Source organism: Oncorhynchus mykiss, chromosome 8 (assembly GCF_013265735.2).
Source record: "Oncorhynchus mykiss isolate Arlee chromosome 8, USDA_OmykA_1.1, whole genome shotgun sequence".
NCBI lineage: Eukaryota > Metazoa > Chordata > Actinopteri > Salmoniformes > Salmonidae > Oncorhynchus > Oncorhynchus mykiss.
The window spans coordinates 13,497,369-13,516,480 of record NC_048572.1 but is presented as its reverse complement, the minus strand read 5'-3'; the positions used below and the strand labels follow the sequence as shown (position 1 = coordinate 13,516,480).

The window sequence follows — 19,112 nt, the reverse complement described above, 5'->3', positions numbered from 1 at the left end:
ATGCTTCCATTTGTGTTTCCTTCTAAACGAGTGTGTCACAATGTTTCAGTGAGTAAAGGCCATATGATAGGCCTAAAACAGCATAGCCTAGACCTGTACTCTAAATGTTGCAATATGGGGACATGTAACTTTTTGTAGATACACTGCCTTCACAAAATTATTCACACCCCTTGACTTTTTCAAAATCTTGTTGTGGTACAGCCTGAATTTAAAATGGATTCAATGTAGATTGTTTTGGTCACTGGCCTACACACAATACCCCATAATGTCAAAGTGGAAATATGCTTTTAGAAAAATTAAAAGTCAATAAGTATTCAACCTCTTTGTTATGGCACGCCTAACTGCCTTAAGGGGTAAAAATGTGCTTAACAAGTTACATAATACCTTGCATGGACTCACTCTGTGTGCAATAATAGTGTTTAACATGATTTTTGAATGACTGCCTTATCTGTTTACCCCACACATACAATAATGTGTAAGGTCCCTCAGTCGAGCAATACATTTCAAACAGATTCAACCACAAAGACCAGGGAGGTTTTCCAATGCCTTGCTAAGAAGGTAGATGGGTAAAAAAAAAAAGAAGCATATATTGAATATCCTTTTGAGCATGGTGAAGTTGTTAATTACTCTTTGGGTGGTGCATCAATACATCCAGTCACTACAAAGATACAGGCTTCCTTCCTTACTCAGTTGGAGGAAGGAAACTGCTCAGGGATTTCACCATGAGACCAATGGTGACTTTAAAACAGGTACAGAGTTTAATGGCTGTGATAGGAGAAAACTGAGGATGGATCAACAACATTGTAGTTACTCCACAATACTAATCTAATTGACAGAGTAAAAAGAAGGAAGCTTGTACAGAATAAAAATATTCCAAAACATGCATCATGTTTGCAACAAGGCACAAAAGTAATACTGCAAAAAAATGTGGCAAAGCAATTAATTTTTTATCCTGAATACAAAGTGTTATGTTTGGGGAAAATACAATACAACACATTACTGACTACCACTGTCCATATGTTCAAGCATAGTGGTGGCTGCATCATGTTACTGGTATGCTTGTAATCATTAATGACCGGGGAATTTTTAAGGATAAAAATGAAACGGAATGGAGGTAAACACAGGCAAAATCCTAGAAGAAAACCTGGTTCAGTCTGCTTTCCTTCAGAAACTGGGAGATTAATTCTCCTTACAGCAGGACAATAACTTAAAACACAAGGCCAAATATACACTGGAGTTGCTTACCAAGAAGAAAGTGAAAGCTCCTGAGTGGCTGAGTTACAGTTTTGACTTAAATCTACTTGAAATCTATGGCAAGACCTGAAAATGGTTGTCTAGCAATGACCAACAACCAATTTGACACAGCTTGAAGAATTTTGAAAATAATAATGGGCAAATATTGTACAATCAAAGTGTGCAAACCTCTTAGAGACTTACCCAGAAAGACTCACAGCTGTAATTACTGCCAAAGGGGATTCTAACATGTATTAACTCAGGGGTTTGAATACTTACAGTGAGGCAAAAAAGTATTTAGTCAGATACCAATTGTGCAAGTTTTCCCACTTAAAAAGATGAGAGAGGCCTGTAATTGTCATCATAGGTACACTTCAACTATGACAGACAAAATGAGAAAAAAAATCCTGAAAATCACATTGTAGGATTTTTTATGAATTTATTTTCAAATTATGATGGAAAATAAGTATTTGGTCACCTACAAACAAGCAAGATTTCTGGCTCTCACAGACCTGTAACTTCTTCTTTAAGAGGCTCCTCTGTCCTCCACTCGTTACCTGTATTAATGGCACCTGTTTGAACTTGTTATCAGTATAAAAGACACCTGTCCACAACCTCAAACAGTCACACTCCAAACTCCACTATGGCCAAGACCAAAGAGCTGTCAAAGGACACCAGAAACAAAATTGTAGACCTGCACCAGGCTGGGAAGACTGAATCTGCAATAGGTAAGCAGCTTGGTTTGAAGAAATCAACAGTGGGAGCAATTATTAGGAAATGGAAGACATACAAGACCACTGATAATCTCCCTCGATCTGGGGCTCCACGCAAGATCTCACCCCGTGGGGTCAAAATGATCACAAGAACGGTGAGCAAAAATCCCAGAAACACACAGGGGGACCTAGTGAATGACCTGCAGAGAGCTGGGACCAAAGTAACAAAGCCTACCATCAGTAACACACTACGCCGCCAGGGACTCAAATTCTGCAGGGCCAGATGTGTCCCCCTGCTTAAGCCAGTACATGTCCAGGCCCGTCTGAAGTTTGCTAGAGAGCATTTGGATGATCCAGAAGAAGATTGGGAGAATGTCATATGGTCAAATGAAACCAAAATAGAACATTTTGGTAAAAACTAAACTCGTCGTGTTTGGAGGACAAAGAATGCTGAGTTGCATCCAAAGAACACTATACCTACTGTGAAGCATGGGGGTGGAAACATCATGCTTTGGGGCTGTTTTTCTGCAAAGGGAACATGACGACTGATCCGTGTAAAGGAAAGAATGAATGGGGCAATGTATCGTGAGATTTTGAGTGAAAACCTCCTTCATTGAGGATGAAACGTGGCTGGGTCTTTCAGCATGACAATGATCCCAAACACACCGCCCGGGCAACGAAGGAGTGGCTTCGTAAGAAGCATTTCAAAGTCCTGGAGTGGCCTAGCCAGCCTCCAGATCTCAACCTCATAGAAAATCTTTGGAGGGAGTTGAAAGTCCGTGTTGCCCAGCAACAGCCCCAAAACATCACTGCTCTAGAGGAGATCTGCATGGACGAATGGGCCAAAATACCAGCAACAGTGTGTGAAAACCTTGTGAAGACTTACAGAAAACGTTTGACCTCTGTCATTGCCAACAAAGGGTATATAACAAAGTATTGAGATAAACTTTTGTTATTGACCAAATACTTATTTTCCACCATAATCTGCAAATAAATTCATAAAAAATCCTACAATGTGATTTTCTGGATTTTTTTTCTAATTTTGTCTGTCAAAGTTGAAGTGTACCTATGATGAAAATGACAGGCCTCTCTCATCTTTTTAAGTGGGAGAACATGCACAATTGGTGGCTGACTAAATACTTTTTTGCCCCACTGTATGTATCACGCCTGCTCCCGCTCTCCCTCTCTGGCGCTCAAGGGCGCCAGGCTGCCCTTCATTACGCACACCTGTCACCATCATTATGTGCAGCTGCGCAATATTGGACTCCATTACTTTGTTGATTACCCCCTCTATATTTGTCTGCTCCTCAGTTTGTTCCCTGTGTCAGCATTGATGTCGTTATTTTTTCCCTGTCCAGACGCTGTTCCTGTTCTGTTTCATGTCCGATGTTTATTAAATGTTCACTCCCTGTACCTGCTTCTCGTCTCCAGCGTCGATCCTCACACTTATGTAAATTAAATATTTCTGTGTTTAATTTTCAATACATTTGCAAACCTTTCAAAAAACATGCTTTCACTTTGTCATAATGGGATAGTATGTGTAGATGGGTGAGGAAAAAATGGATTTAATCCGTTTTGAATTCAGGCTGTAACACAAGAAAATGTGGAATAAGTCAAGGGGTGTGGATACTTTCTGAAGGCACTGTGTGATTAAACATTCACAATAGGCCTAATACAAACATGGAAATACAACTGGTGGCCTATAGTATATATAGACTACTAATGCTTACTCACTGTAAACACAACTTCAGTGGCCAATATAACCTACTAGGCTAATGCTTATTCACTGTAAACATAATTTTAGTGGCCTATAGAAAAGCCTACTAATGCTTATTCACTGTAAACCCAACTGCAGGAGTTTCAGTGCAAGACTTGTAGCCTAATCTTCCAGCAGAGAGCACTGGTCAGCTTTTTTGAATCCAACCCCAAAAGGTATTTTTCACAGTTGGTGTTCAATATGTCTCCTGTAGGCTATTTCTCCTATCTGGGGGTTCTCTCTGATTTAGCTCATGGTATCACAATTAAATAAAGAGGTATCATCTCATCTGTAGCCTTTTCTTGGTAACAAAAGAGAAAAATGTGTTCATGGGTGGACAGAGGGTAGTAGTCTGAAATCTGCCAAAATTCCACACCGTTCCATAGGAGTCAAACCTGACCGTAAATCCCGTTCCCTTGTTCAAATTAAGCCTAATATCAGTATGGCCATTAGGGGGCAGAATCAGCCATGTTATAGCCGATTATTTACCTTTGAGAGTTGATACCACTCTTTACAGCCTACAGTACAGGCGATAATACATTAGATGTTACATGTTTGACTACAGCATTATTGAAGAATTACTACAGCATTATTGCAGACTTACTACAGCATTACTGCATAATTACTACTGCATTAGTACAACATTACTGCAGAATTACTACAGCATTAGTACAACATTACTGCAGAATGACTAGACTTTTACTGCAGCATTACTACAGCATTACTGCAACATTACTGCAGCATTACTACAGCATTACAGAAACACAGTGCTACAGAGGATTACTTGAATAATATTAACTATAGAAGCCCTAGTCTTGCCCATAGCATGAAAAGCTACTCAGCAGATTTTCTGTGCATTTCAACTTGCTGTCAAGAGCCGCTGATGCATATTTTGGCCTGCAGTTAATGTTATTAATGTTCCAAGTGCAATCATATCTGGCAATGCTTTTTGAATGATTAGATACAGTTGAAGTTGGATGTTTACATGTTTACAGGTTGGAGTCATTAAAACTCGTTTTTTCAACCACTCCACAAATTTCTTGTTAACAAACTATAGTTTTGGCAAGTCGGTTAGGACATCTACTTTGTGCATGACACAAGTCATTTTTCCAACAACTGTTTACAGACAGATTATTTCACTTATAATTCACTGTATCACAATTCCAGTGGGTCAGAAGTGTACATACACTAAGTTGACTGTGCCTTTAAACAGCTTGGAAAATTCCAGAAAATGATATCATGGCGTTAGAAGCTTCTGATAGGCTAATTGACATCATTTGAGTCAATTGGAGGTGTACCTGTGGATGGATTTCAAGGTCTTCCTTCAAACTCACTGCCTCTTTGCTTGACATCATGGGAAAATCAAAAGAAATCAGCCAAGACCTCAGAAAAAAAATTGTAGACCTCCACAAGTCTGGTTCATCCTTGGGAGCAATTTCCAAATGCCCGAAGGTACCACGTTCATCTGTACAAACAATAGTACGCAAGTATAAACACCATGGGAGCCGTCATATCACTCAGGAAGGAGACGTGTTCTGTCTCCTAAAGATGAACGTACTTTGGTGTGAAAAGTGCAAATCAATCAAGGAACAACAGCAAAGGACCATGTGAAGATGCTGGAGAAAACAGGTACAAAAGTATCAATATCCACAGTAAAATGACTCCTATATCGACATAACCTGAAAGGCCGCTCAGCAAGGAAGAAGCCACTCCTCCAAAACTGCCATAAAAAAAGCCAGACTACGGTTTGCAACTGCACTTGAGGACAAAGATCATACTTTTTGGAGAAATGTCCTCTGGTCTGATAAAACAAAAATAGAACTGTTTGGACATAATGACCATTGTTAGGTTTAGAGGAAAAAGGGGGAGGCTTGCAAGCCGAAGAACACCAGCCCAACCGTAAAGCACGGGGGTGGCAGCATCATGTTGTGGGGGTGCTTTGCTGCAGGAGGGACTGGCGCACTTCACAAAATAGATGGCATCATGAGGGAGTGAAGATTATGTGGATATATTGAAGCAACATCTCAAGACATTAAGTTAAAGCTTGGTCGCAAATGGGTCTTCCAAATGTACAATGACCCCAAGCAAAGTTGTGGCAAAATGGCTTAAGGACAAGAAAGTCAAGGTATTGGAGTGGCCATCACAAATCCCTGACCTCAATCCCATAGAACATTTGTGGGCAGAACTGAAAAAGCGTGTGTGAGCAAGGAGGCCTACAAACCTGACTCAGTTACACCAGCTCTGTCAGGAGGAATGGACCAAAATTCATCCAACTTATTGTGGGAAGCTTGTGGAAGGCTACCCAAAGTTAAACAATTCAAAGGCAATGCTACCAAATACTAATTGAGTGTATGTAAACTTCTGACCCACTGGGAATGTTATGAAAGAAATAAAAGCTGAAATATATCATTCTCTCAACTATTATACTGACATTTCACATTCTTAAAATAAAGTGGTGATCCTAACTGACCAAAGACAGGGCATTTTTACTAGGATTAAATGTCAGGAATTGTGAAAAACTGAGTTTAAATATATTTGGCTAAGGTGTATGTAAACTTCCGACTTCAACTGTACATTGATTATATCATGCTCACGTAATCACTGTGCCATCTAATAACATCACTTTGGGGTGAGCCATAAAACTGGCTAAGGTCAAACTGGCTTACTGGTAACTTGCGTTAAAGGCCTAAATCTTCACTGAGCCAAGGATGGTTTTCATTAAGTAGGCTATGGAGATTTCTACCAGTTCTGTCAATCAATTGGTCTTCATCAGTGCACAGTCAGACTATATCAGTTGGACTTTGAGTAAAATCTCTTTAATCAGAGGCCCACATCAGTAATGATTTGTTCACTTAGTGTTGTTATTCTCTAAAATGTATGAATGTATGTTTTTCTTGTGTTTGTGATACGGATGTGTGTGTGTGGGTGTTAATAGAATACAATAAAATCCATCAATCTCAATCAATCAGTTTGGGAAATATGACTAGATTGTTCTGGCACAACAGTCTGCTTAAAGTGGCACTTCAGTTTCCCTTTCACCTCATTTAACATCTGATTTACTTAACAAAAGGCACATCTCAATAGGTGGTCCAGGTAAGTCATGACATAGCACAAGTAGGGGAATGGGGTGCTTGCTCCTCTATTGTTCCTCAAGCAAGGGGCAGGCCAATGACATCACGACTTCCCATCAAACCAACTCCTTGAATGCCCTAGTCCTTGAAGTTAGTTTGCAGTTGTGTAAAAAAAACAATATTTTGCTCTAAACTTGTATTTTTTTGTACCGTTTATTGTGTGTAATTTACTGTATCTATATGCCTACTTGGGATGCCACTTTTCAACAGGAACAGTAAAAAACTTTCCTAATGACATGGAATGGGGAATAACCCACCCATACCAGACAATTTCACGTATCCCTTCCCTGCAGAGACCAATGGACACTGAATGGGAACCTTGCTGTGCGCCGTCTACTGCCGTCTCATCACAGATACCTGGAGAGGATTGCAATCACCACGAGCACACGCAGGCGCGCTCTTATATCTACATTTTGCCTATGCCATATCGTGTAGAATAGTCTACAGAGTATTTGTCTTTGTCCTATATAGCCTAGTAGTGCACTTGTTTTTTCATTTACTGAGGCTAATTTATGCAGCTGCCATGCCCATTTTATCCTGACGGGGACTGACTAATGTCTTTGCCATTTCCCACTACTCTATCGCAAGAGCCTTTCGGAAGCACCTGCATCAACGCGCAAAGGAAGGAGCCCGTTTTTTTCTACCGCGGACATATGAACCCAGGACATTACGCTTTGGATAAAGGCTGCCCGTAGCCATGCAACGGCACCTCACATCAAAGATTCTGTGGGGAAGAAGATGCTACTTTGAAACTGGAGCATTGTTAACCATGATGTAGAGGTTCCTTCCGGCTAAATCGGGTTGGATTATGTATCCCGCGATAGGCTTGCTGGCGAGTTTACGTTGCACTGTGATTTGAACCTCAGTTTTCCTAAGGTGATCCATGCCTCTGTGTTTTTGCCTTTGTCAACATGTCCCCAGCATCGGCTGCCACCGCCAGTGAGAGCAGCACCACTACCGTTCCAGAGGAGGACACAGAGGAAAGCCCCCGCGAGGAGGTGAGAGAAGAGAACCGCGTTGTATACCTTCGATTTTGCGCCTGCGGCTGCACGAGAGCTGCTAGGCGAATCGTGCAATTGGCAAAATAGTTGATATTCATATCACAGCTAAATCACCCATAACCTGAGCCCTAATCTGATTCAGAGATAGCGGCTCAATTACCCACGTATAATAACCGCATTACGCGCTGCAGCTGCACCAATACGTTTTTAATTTTTTTTTTTTACCGTTTATCATGTAAATTATAAATAGCCTATAATTTTGACCATATTATTCATTCAATATATTGTGTTAGCTGTGCGTGAGTTTGCGCTTGTTTTCGTCTCGTCTCCAGCCACTGTAAAACATCCCCGTTATATGGTCCCTTTCTGGTGGGTATCAAAATGATTGACAGCCCTCTGTCTGAGGAGATGTCGTAATGACAGGCTATAGGCCACAACTCCTGTCAAGGCAAGGGATTATTAAAGCCCTTTAAATATTCATTCATACAGCAATAGTGACATTCTGGACGCATTTCACAAACTATTATTATTTGTAATTGCTACAATGAACCCTTGTTTTTATGATTTCCTTCTGATCAGGGAACACTATTGTATAATTGTTTTTAACTGCTGGTGTTTTATATTTTGAGGATTTAATAGGGTTTATTATCAGTTGATAGGATGTGTCACTAACCATTTTAATATACTCATTAGCTTACATTCACAATTCCCGTTACACTTCTGGACTAAACATAAGACTGAAGAGCTGACAATTCCAATCAAGTAGGTTTAAGTATCAAGATGTGCTAATGTTTAGTCAAACTTTTGTTTTAGTTGGGCATCTCTTCCATTAGCCTTTCTATTACACTAAATTATTTTTATGTACCACAGAGCCAGTCTTAACAAGAGAGAAGTGTCAGCTTGACAGAAACTCAATTGGGGGTATTTCCACGGTAACATAGTGATGCTGAGACTCCGATTTTTCACTTTAAAATGTATGTAAAACAAAAACCAATGATTGCAAAATTAAACAATAAATACAACTCTTTGCACAAGGACTACCTTTAACAATGTCCACTGAACATTTTACAAAAACGCAATTGACTTGAAGAACAGTGCAGATGCAAAGTTTGGTAACAGAATGAGTGTTTGTGTTGTTGATGCCATTATTCTGTTACCAAACTTTGCATGTGCAACGTTTTCTCGTAATTTCACAAAATGGTTGTTTTATAACATATTGTACCCTATAAAAATAGGTCATTTACAAGTGGAAACGCCATGTCACAGGTAGTGTGAATGAAAGCATGTCAATCTGACAGTGTGAACCCAGAGAAACCCTAAAGTAATCAGGTAGAAAGTGGGACACTTCTTCACCCTCACTTTGTGCTTCATCAACACCATTTGTTGAACACACCTCTGGTGAAAATCAGACCACCTGAGAGTGTCATCATTATGGCTGTTTTCAGCTCCTACAGAATTCATTAGGCAGTAGGCATTATCCACAAAGAATACATTATCCATGAACTAGGCATTATCCACCCACACAGCAAGACAATCATGTTTCATATCATTATTTCATTGTAGAGTATTAATTCAGCTGCCTCCACATTGTTGATAATTAATTGCCTGGTGCATTTTCCCTAGCTTCACCATTTTACCATGAAGATTCCCACTGCTTTTTCAAACAGCTTTCATCAAATTAAGCTTAAAATGTCAGTCGAAATGACTGCAAAGCCTTCCTAATAAAAAATATTCATCAAGTTACATCTAGAATTGACTGAAAAATGTCTGTACCTGCTATCCTGCTTTCCTCTAAGGTTTCCCAAACACTCTATAGCCTGTTTCTGCATTGTTGAGGCAAGTGGTCATGATCAATATACGATGTATTGATTTTTGCTATGCATGATATACAATCGGACCAGAATAGATCATCAGACCAAATGGTATCTTTCCTCAGGCACCTCGAGATGCTCAGAGCTTGAACATTCCCTACTGCCATAGGTAAGGGCAGGCATGCTGTATAACACAATGTGAAACATTATCTGTTGGACACCAGGCAAATGCACAAAAATAGTAGAAGAATTAAAAGTATTTCCTTCAAATTAAAAAGTCTAAAAGAAAATGTAGTGCAATATCCACTGTGCAAACGCAACGTGTATCCCTTCAAAACTGTAGAATGTTAGATGAGTACCAAAGGACACCCCCATCCTCTACAATCAATCATGATCTCATGTCATGCTGCTTAAACTCATATTACTTTATGCTCAATTCAAAAAGAGGGCACAACAGCTCCATGCAACAGGAGCTGGAAAGTGTGTTATGTTAGATTGATTACGGTGCTGGCTAGAGTTTATCCACTGCCAGTGAGTGAATAATATTCCATTGCAGTAGCATATCAACAGAAGGGGAAGTTTAGTGCTAAGCCCTCTGCCCTGTGGGGCGTCATGTTGACAGGGGGCATAGGGACCATGTCATGTGACAAGGTAGGGGGAGGATAATTATGGAGAAGGAACATCTATTATTTACTCAGTGCTGTCATGTTAGGAGCACGGCTTGCTCATGTCATATCAGAGATGGTCTTTTGTAAAAATCTGGAATACAGTTTGGCGAAACCTGTATTTAAATCTCCAAAAAAGGTTGTCTATACAGTACTATCCTGTATTATACACTGGGAGGTTCGAGCACGGAATGCTGATTGGGTGAAAGCTGTGGTATATCGTATACCATAGGTATGACAAAACATTTATTTGTACTGTTCTAATTACATTGGTAACCAGTTTATAATAGCAATAAGGCACCTCAGGGTTTGTGGTATAATATATACCACGGTTATGGTCTGTATTCAGGTACTCTGTGTTGCTTCGTGCATAAGAACCATACCCCCTTGTGCCTTATTGCATAAATAACCTATCCAACGAAAAATAACCATTGAAGCATGATGCCTCCTCTTCATAGCTGGTTGCAATGTCCTGCCTACCCTCTGTAGGCTACTGTTTAGTTCCAACAAATTAATCCACTGCCAAAAGTATCACCCCATGATGTCCAGGCAGCGAGCCTCCTGTACTATACACCATTAAGCCAATCAATCTCTGCCCCCTGTGTGATGACTGATATGCAAATGTAGGAATGAACTGCGCTATAATCCAACCATCCTGAGGCTTTTGGATCCCTTTCCAAGCGTGTGGGCAGGCTGCACTCCCATAAGGCGTGACCAGCTCCTGATGCAGGCACTGGGGCTTGCGGTGCCCTGGGGTGGAAAAGGTACCACCAGCTTCATTGTGCCTGGATGAAATGGCTGCATGATTTCTTCTGGATGGTTTGCTCTCTTACCGGTTCACAATTTTGGAATCCAAAGTGTTTTAGATATTTGTTTAAATAAATACTATTTATATGAGTAAAACATTATTTTGTAGCTAATATAGCTAATTTCACTTTTATTATGCTATTGTATATTTGATCAGAAGACTCCTATATACACAAACATAGGGCCATACACTGGGAGTGCTTCACACTCACTTGAAGTTGCTGGTAGTATCTGTGAGATACTTCATGGCGACAAACGCATTACATGTTTTCTCAATGGCCTGGAATGGAAACAAGCAGATTCTCATGAAAAGGTTGAGAGTTCAGATGAAGTGTGTGAGCCGTTTGATCTTAACAAGCAAAGACATGATCAAGCGGCTCCCTGCTTAGGCATAAGATACGTTAATGCACTTAGAATGCTGACTATTTCTCTAAATATTTCATGTGTTGCAAAGAGAAGGTGCTTTTAGTGTTTCTATAGAGTTATTTCAAAGATAGCTATTATTTAAAAAATCTATTGATTCATTCTCATCAGGTATTTGAAATGTATTTTGTCCACAATGCTTGCAGGTATGTTTTCAGACTCAGATTGGTATTTACTCTCTCGGTTTCCCTCTGTGCAGCAGCGGCCCCTGAAGCAGTCGCTCAGTAAATCCCTGTGTAGGGAGAGCCACTGGAAATGCCTGATCCTGTCCCTGCTCATGTATGGCTGCGTGGGGGCCATGACCTGGTGCCACGTGACCAAGGTGACGCGCCTCTCTTTCGACAGTGCCTACAAGGTCAAGTCCATGATGTACCACGAAAGCCCCTGCTCCAACGGTTACATCTACATCCCTGTGGCCTTCATGGTCATGCTCTACGTGGTCTACCTGGTGGAGTGCTGGCACTGCCACACCCACAACCAGCTACAGCACAAGGTGAACGTGGAGAGTGTGGGAGAGCGTGTCGGGCGCATGCAGCAGGCCACGCCCTGCATCTGGTGGAAGGCCATCAGCTACCACTATGTGCGGCGGACGCGACAGGTAACACGCTACCGTAACGGAGACGCATACACCACCACGCAGGTGTACCACGAGCGCGTCAACACGCATGTGGCCGAGGCGGAGTTCGACTACAGCAACTGTGGTGTGAAGGACATATCCAAGCAGCTGCAGGGCCTAGACTGCTTCCCTGTCACGAAGCTGAGGTTCACCAAGTGCTTTAGCTTCGCCAACGTGGAGTCGGAGAACGCCTACCTGACTCAGCGGGCCCGCTTCTTCACTGAGAATGAGGGCCTGGACGACTACATGGAGGCCCGCGAGGGAATGCACCTGAAGAATGTAGACTTTAAGGAGTACATGATTGCCTTCTCGGATCCGGACCACCTGCCCTGGTACGTGTCCAACTACGTGTTCTGGACAGCCGCCGCCTTCACCTTCTCCTGGCCGCTGCGCGTGCTAACCGAGTACCGCACGGCCTACGTCCATTACCACGTGGAGAAGTTGTTCGGCTTCGATTATGTCCCTGTCACACCATCTGAGGAGCGACCATACTGCCGCCACATCCCTCGGGTCAACACCATCGACAGCACCGAGTTGGAGTGGCACATCCGCTCCAACCAGCAGCTGGTGCCCAGCTATTCAGAGGCTGTACTCATGGACCTGGCTCAGCTCTCGTCAGGTGGCGGCGGCAATGCCAACACCTACTCAGTGTGCGGCGGCTACGGCAGCTACCGGCAGAACTGCGAGCGCTGCCACCGCACCATCAGCAGCTCGTCCATCTTCTCGCGCAGCGCCCTGAGCATCTGCACTGGGACTAGCCCGCGCATCCCCTTCAGCGGCAGCCGCTTCTCGCTGTCGCGGCTGTACGGATCACGGCGCAGCTGCCTGTGGCGGAGCAGCGGCAGCCTCAACGAGACATCGTGCCCCACAGAGAGCACGCGCTGCCTGACACCGTCGGGCCAGCTGACTAGCGAGGAGAATCCGCCGGACTACCAGGACGCGCTCTACTTCCCTGTGCTAATCGTGCACCGCAACGAGGGCTGCCTGAACCACTCGCTGCACAGGAATGGATCCTGCGTGGAGACCTCTATATGATGCAGCACTGGGCCTCCCAGTCCAGACCTGAACAAGGAATGTAATGTTACTGTCCTTTCTCTGGGAGGACACTGACTGGATAATGAACCTTCCTTTTGTATCTTTTTTCCCTCTCCATTAGACCACAGAACACATGACACACCAGTGGCATTCCGGAACCCTTCCAGACCTCTTCCAACACTGTTTATCAAAGACAGTACTGAGTTAAATGCACATTTTGAATGCTCACTCCACCTTTTCCATCTCACATGAGATGCCCTCCAGTGACATGTTCATTATAGTAAGTAATAGACTATGTAACTATCTCAAAGCATGTATGAAACAAACACAATCATAGGCAAAATCAGACAGTCTGCGACAAATGGACATAATGATCTGAGAATGATATTTGGAAGAACATATTGTTGCGCGGAATGCACACCACCACCATTCTGGACCAATCACAATGCTCTGTTCATATCAGTTTGAATTTCCTTAACCAAAGTGTCATGTTAGCTTCCACACTATCTACAAGTAGAGAACATGAAAAAGCAAAGTACACTAACAGACATTTGGCCAGAGAATAAATTCCACCTTAAATCGTAGTGCATTTTGCTGTTGTCATAACCAGGTAGCAAAGAACTTCAATTGGAACATCTGTTTTCAAAGTTGGATAAAATGTGTTCTTTTGTAAGAGTCTTAGAAGGGATGTCTTGTGACTGAAAATCCCCAACACAGCTCAACACAGCTCAAGACAGCTCAACGGTAGAGGCCTCCAACACAGCTCGACTAGAGGCCTTCATTGGAGATGACTCATAAGTGGGGCATGAGTTTAAGGAACATAAACATGATTTATTCAAGCCTTAGAGAGCAATTTGGAGATGGGAAGGAAAACCATGACGCCACATTAAATAATTGAGAGCAAGAAAAGTTTAAAACATCTGACTTATTTTTCTAGTAAATGCATTACTGGATATTTTAAATTATGTTGCAGATATCAAAGTAAATTCATACAGTCCATAATGTGTTTCCCCTCTAGCTCATGGTTCTCAATGAAAAGCCTTAGACGCAGATCTAAATTTTTTATTAAAACATTACAATTTGAAACACATTTGGGGCTATGTGATGGTGTAGTTGTTTGTTTTGAAGCCAACAAGAGATATTTTTACAGAATTAATGTTCTTTCAAGATAATGATGATGAGAGATACAGCAGTTACAACATCCAGTTAATTAGCAACGGGAATCAAATATCACAGGGTGCAATAACATTCCCACTTCCTGACCCTCTAAATATAGTAACATAGTCAGATCCATGAATAATTTAGATCAGGAGGACTAAATGGTACAAATACTTCAAACTGAATCCATGAGAGAAGTCTTTCATCGCATCATTTTCCTTACTGTCAAAATGACTGTCACTCTTCACTACATGTTAATGCATTTCTGATTGACTTAATACATACAACAGCAATGTGATTATATCATGTCAGCTCAGCTGTCAATAATAACCTCAGCATTGCATATCTCTTATTTCCAATTATTATTTGAACACAAAATTATTATTAATTACTATATGAACAATAATTTCCTTCAAACTACCTCTTCTTTGTTTTCGTGATTTAAGTGCCTGACTGTGGGTGCTTTAAAGTTAGGCTTAAAACCACACCTAAACCACATAGCACACCTACCAATTCATCCAAAACTACACCTTAACAACATACTGTAGATCACCTACCCATTCATCCAAAACCACACCTAAACAACATACTGTAGCTCACTTACCCATCCAACCAACCAACCAACCAGAAATACAAAGGCAGCAACAGAGCAACTCAACTTTCACTGCATCTCTTCTTAAGTAGCAATATACTGATGAGACAGGACATTTAATTGAGGCTGGCACCAATGATCAGGCCCTGAAAACTTCAAGATGTGCTTTGTCTATTGTCAGAAAAAGTAGGTTTAAAAGGAAGACCAAGTGCTGATTCTGATGATGCCTATCAGAAACAGCCAGACAGCCATCACAGAGACCCAAAATAGACTGAGGGCTGTGTTCAAATACTGATAATGTCAGCTTTAGTAATAAACCAGGAGGCTTTTTGAAGATATGAGAATTAACATGATCACAACTGAACAAATGTTCTATGTACTAATGGCTTATTTCCACTAGCAAAGTCTCAAAGCGAGGCAAGGTAAATAATATTTTAAAATAAGTTCAATAAATGTGTAGAATTCACACCTAGGACCAATCACTTATAAAGTACACAGAAAGGGTGCCCAGCTCATGAAGTGAAAAATCCAACCCACTTCTCCCAGTCCACTGAAATATACGCACACATTTTGTAAATAACTCTTTAAATGGTTTTGAAGGTAGCGGTCAAAGGGCTTTGTTGCTGTGATCAAACTAAAGCTAACCCTAGGAGCTGGAGTCAATATGGCCCGGGATAAGAGCTAAGCTGACAGCTAGCCAGTCACTTCTGGCCCAGAGGCCTCTGCTATTTAACAGAAAACAACTTTGATGAATTCAGGGTGACGGCAGAGCTCAGTAATCTATGCCCAGGACTCATACTTACAATTCACACATTGTTATTAGATCTATATACACAAAGGATAGATAGGCCTTTCTCCATTTTATGTATCCTACTGACCTCAGATTCTCACAGCCATTCCCGTTCTTATCTCAGAAATGACTAGCATTATTGACTGATGTGGATACGTGATTGAATTGACTGTAAACATTGGATTGACCACTTAATAATCCAATGCTGTCAAAGAAACTCATTCTGCTCATTGTGAAAAAACATACACCTATTTTGTGAAATCCGCTGATCATCCCACAAACAAAAATTGCATTAACAATATACTGGTAGATCTCTAGCAGAGAGTGTAATAGCATTTATTTCTCTTGATGCGTTTCTTCCTTGCACCCTACTACCTTTATAACGTCACTTGCAACTGGCCATTTTAGGGAACTAGATGCGAAGCAATTAAAGGAAGTTGTTCAACCTCAATCCCATTTTCTCGACAATAAACCAAAAAACACTTTAGCTATACAATAAAGCAGCAAACAAAAAATACACACCAGTCATAACCACAAGACACTGAGTCCTGTCATGGTTAGTTGTGGCTCACCTCATCTAAAGCGCATCTATGCAACCCCCATAACCAACTCAGGAGTGTAGTCAGGATATCCACCTTACATTTGTCATAAATTCTACCCCTTAACCTTTTCTTATTATCCCTGTCAGCTGACTTGACAGTGCTGTTTGATTTGTTTTCCAGATAGGAGGCTATGAGGATGCACTTAAGTGCCCATATTCAGTCTCAGAGTAGGAGTGCTGATATAGAATAATTTTTGCCTTTCAGATCATAATGAAAAAGGGGAGACCTGATCCTAGATCAACACTCCTAGGTCTCGGTCTGCTCTGCAGTTCCTTAACGTGTCAGAGGCTTTGACCGTGGGTATCAGCTGAAACGAATGGTGTCCTTTATGGGGTTTTAATCACAGCATGTGACACAGCTCTGTAACCATACTGATGCCCCTATAGCAGATGATGGAAGGTTATTATAACCTAGCTGGAGGTCACACACGTCATGGGAAGCACAGTTCACTCAGTCACAGAATGCCCTCTTTATTTAGATCACTCCTATTATGTCTGGGATGGGCTGAAATTTGGAAACAGCAGATAGTGAAGCCCCAGAGTTTTAGACTTCAACAATGGTCAAAAAAAGATAGTGATACCGGCATTACATTACAGACTCAATAGTCCATTGCTCACTGACCAGCCTCTCACTAATAAAAAAAAAGTTAATTTAATGTAGATAAAACAGTTATATCAGATGGCGTCACTGTGATATGTAATTGTGTACAAATAAAAGTGTTTAACAGTGCTATGTTTACTAACCATAAAACAATAAATAGTATACAAGTACAGCAAACCAAGGTTATCAAACTGAGTTTTTTTAGTGACAATTCAGAAAACTGAAAATCTTTTCCTACCACAGACTGTTAACTTCGAACCCTTTATCCTAATGTAACATAGAACTAGGCTTGCAAAATTCCGGTAACTTTCCCCAAAATCCCGGTTGGTAAATTCCCAGAAACAGGAGGGCATAACCAGGAAATCCTGAATCTTCCAACCAGGATTTCTGAAAGACCTGGGAATTTTGAGAAAGTTAGCGGAATTTTGCAACCCTACATGGAACCCTTTATTGTGTGTACAAAGTGGAGTAATACCTTATAATACTGTATGTACTCTCACACCCAGAATGCTTTTGGGGCTCCTCTTTTTATAATGTTGTGTATCATTTTGTGGCTTAAAACAGGATTGCAGGAGAACGATTTTGTACTGTAAGTAATACAGAGATTGTAGGTTAGGACTGTCGTCGTGTTTCTTGTGCTTAGTCGATTGTGTCACCAGTAAATGCATAAAACGTGGTGTTTTATTAAACACGGCTAATCCTCAAATGTACTCGTCAACAGGGAAGTGTTTCGGGTTTTCAGATCAACAATCGACACATTTCTACATAAAATGGTGTTGTACAAGGAAAATGAATCTTGTAAATACAGTACAATTTCAATTGCAGACCCTGCGGCCAATCTGATGCTGTATGAGATATACACTTACTTTGCAATGGCAGAGCACTGTTGATTCTTTCCTTCAACGTTATTGGTATGTTTTAACACTCTTTCTTTATAGGGGAAAGGCTGGAAGAGATAACACATTTTTGTATGGAGGTCAAAGCCGCAGATTTGAGTGCAGACAACTTTTTACATAAGGAAGCCAACCGCTGACTTATTTGATCAATATTCCACTATCTTAGACTGCCATTCAGGCTAGTTACATTGGTTGCGTCCCAAATGGCACCCTATTTCCTATGTAGTGCTCTACTTTCAAACATATCCCTCTGGGTTTAAAGATCTATGTGTTCTGGGCCTTGGTCAAAAGTAGTACATTCTCTAGGGAATAGGGTGCCATTTGAGACACACATATTGTTAAGTTTATTCACATTGCTCTGCCTGCATTATTCCTACTCTCTCAATGTCATAGATTGCTGGTCCTTGCAGCAAGATCTACAGTCAGGAAACATGTTTTGTACTGCCTAGGTAAGGTGAATCACAGGTTGAGTGTGTGACTACTAAATAATAAATATAGGGCAAAACTGTAAGTCTGCATGTACAGTTGAAGTCGGAAGTTGACATACACCTTAGCCAAATACATTTAAACTTAGTTTTTCACAATTCCTGACATTTAATCCTAGTAAAAATTCCCTGTCTTAGGTCAGTTAGGATCACCACTTTATTTTAAGAATGTGAAATGTCAGTATAATAGTAGAGAGAATGATTTATTTCAGCTTTTATTTCTTTCATAAGATTCCCAGTGGGTCAGAAGTTTATATACGCTCAATTAGTACTTGGTAGCATTGCCTTTAAATTGTTTAACTTGGGTCAAACATTTCGGGCAGCCTTCCACAAGCTTCCCACAATAAGTTGGGTGAATTTGGCCCATTCCTCCTGACAGAGCTGGTGTAACTGAGTCAGGTTTGTAGGCCTCCTTGCTCACACACGCTTTTTCAGTTCTGCCCACAAATGTTCTATAGGATTGAGGTCAGGGCTTTGTGGTGGCCACTCCAATACCTTGACTTTGTTATCCTTGAGCCATTTTGCCACAACTTTGGAAGTATGCTTGGGGTCATTGTCCATTTGGAAGACCCATTTGCGACCGAGCTTCAACTTCCTGACTGATGTCTTGATGTTGCTTCAATATATCCACATAATGTTCCTCCCTCATGATGCCATCTATTTTGTAAAGTGCACCAGTCCCTCCTGCAGAAAAGCACCCACACAACATGATGCTGCCACCCCCGTGCTTCACAGTTGGCATGGTGTTCTTCGGCTTGCAAGCCTCCCCCTTTTTCCTCCAAACAGAATGATGGTCAT

The 19,112-nt window shown here is 41.3% G+C and overlaps 1 protein-coding gene across 1 annotated transcript; it reads left to right on the top strand.

The window, feature by feature from the left end:
* The first annotated feature begins 7,146 nt into the window (after positions 1-7,146).
* tmem151ba (transmembrane protein 151Ba) lies at positions 7,147-18,463 on the top strand. The gene is made up of 2 exons (XM_021611598.2): positions 7,147-7,831; positions 11,740-18,463. Exons 1-2 carry the CDS (start codon positions 7,745-7,747, stop codon positions 13,189-13,191), a joined length of 1,539 nt encoding a protein of 512 aa, XP_021467273.1. The 5' UTR covers positions 7,147-7,744; the 3' UTR covers positions 13,192-18,463.
* The last annotated feature ends 649 nt before the right edge of the window (positions 18,464-19,112 follow it).

Coding starts and splice junctions, on each gene's coding strand:
- tmem151ba (XM_021611598.2), top strand. CDS start 7,745: ATGTCCCCAGCATCGGCTGCCACCGCCAGTGAGAGCAGCACCACTACC. Junction 7,832..11,739: donor AGGAAAGCCCCCGCGAGGAG/GTGAGAGAAGAG, acceptor CCCTCTGTGCAG/CAGCGGCCCCTGAAGCAGTC.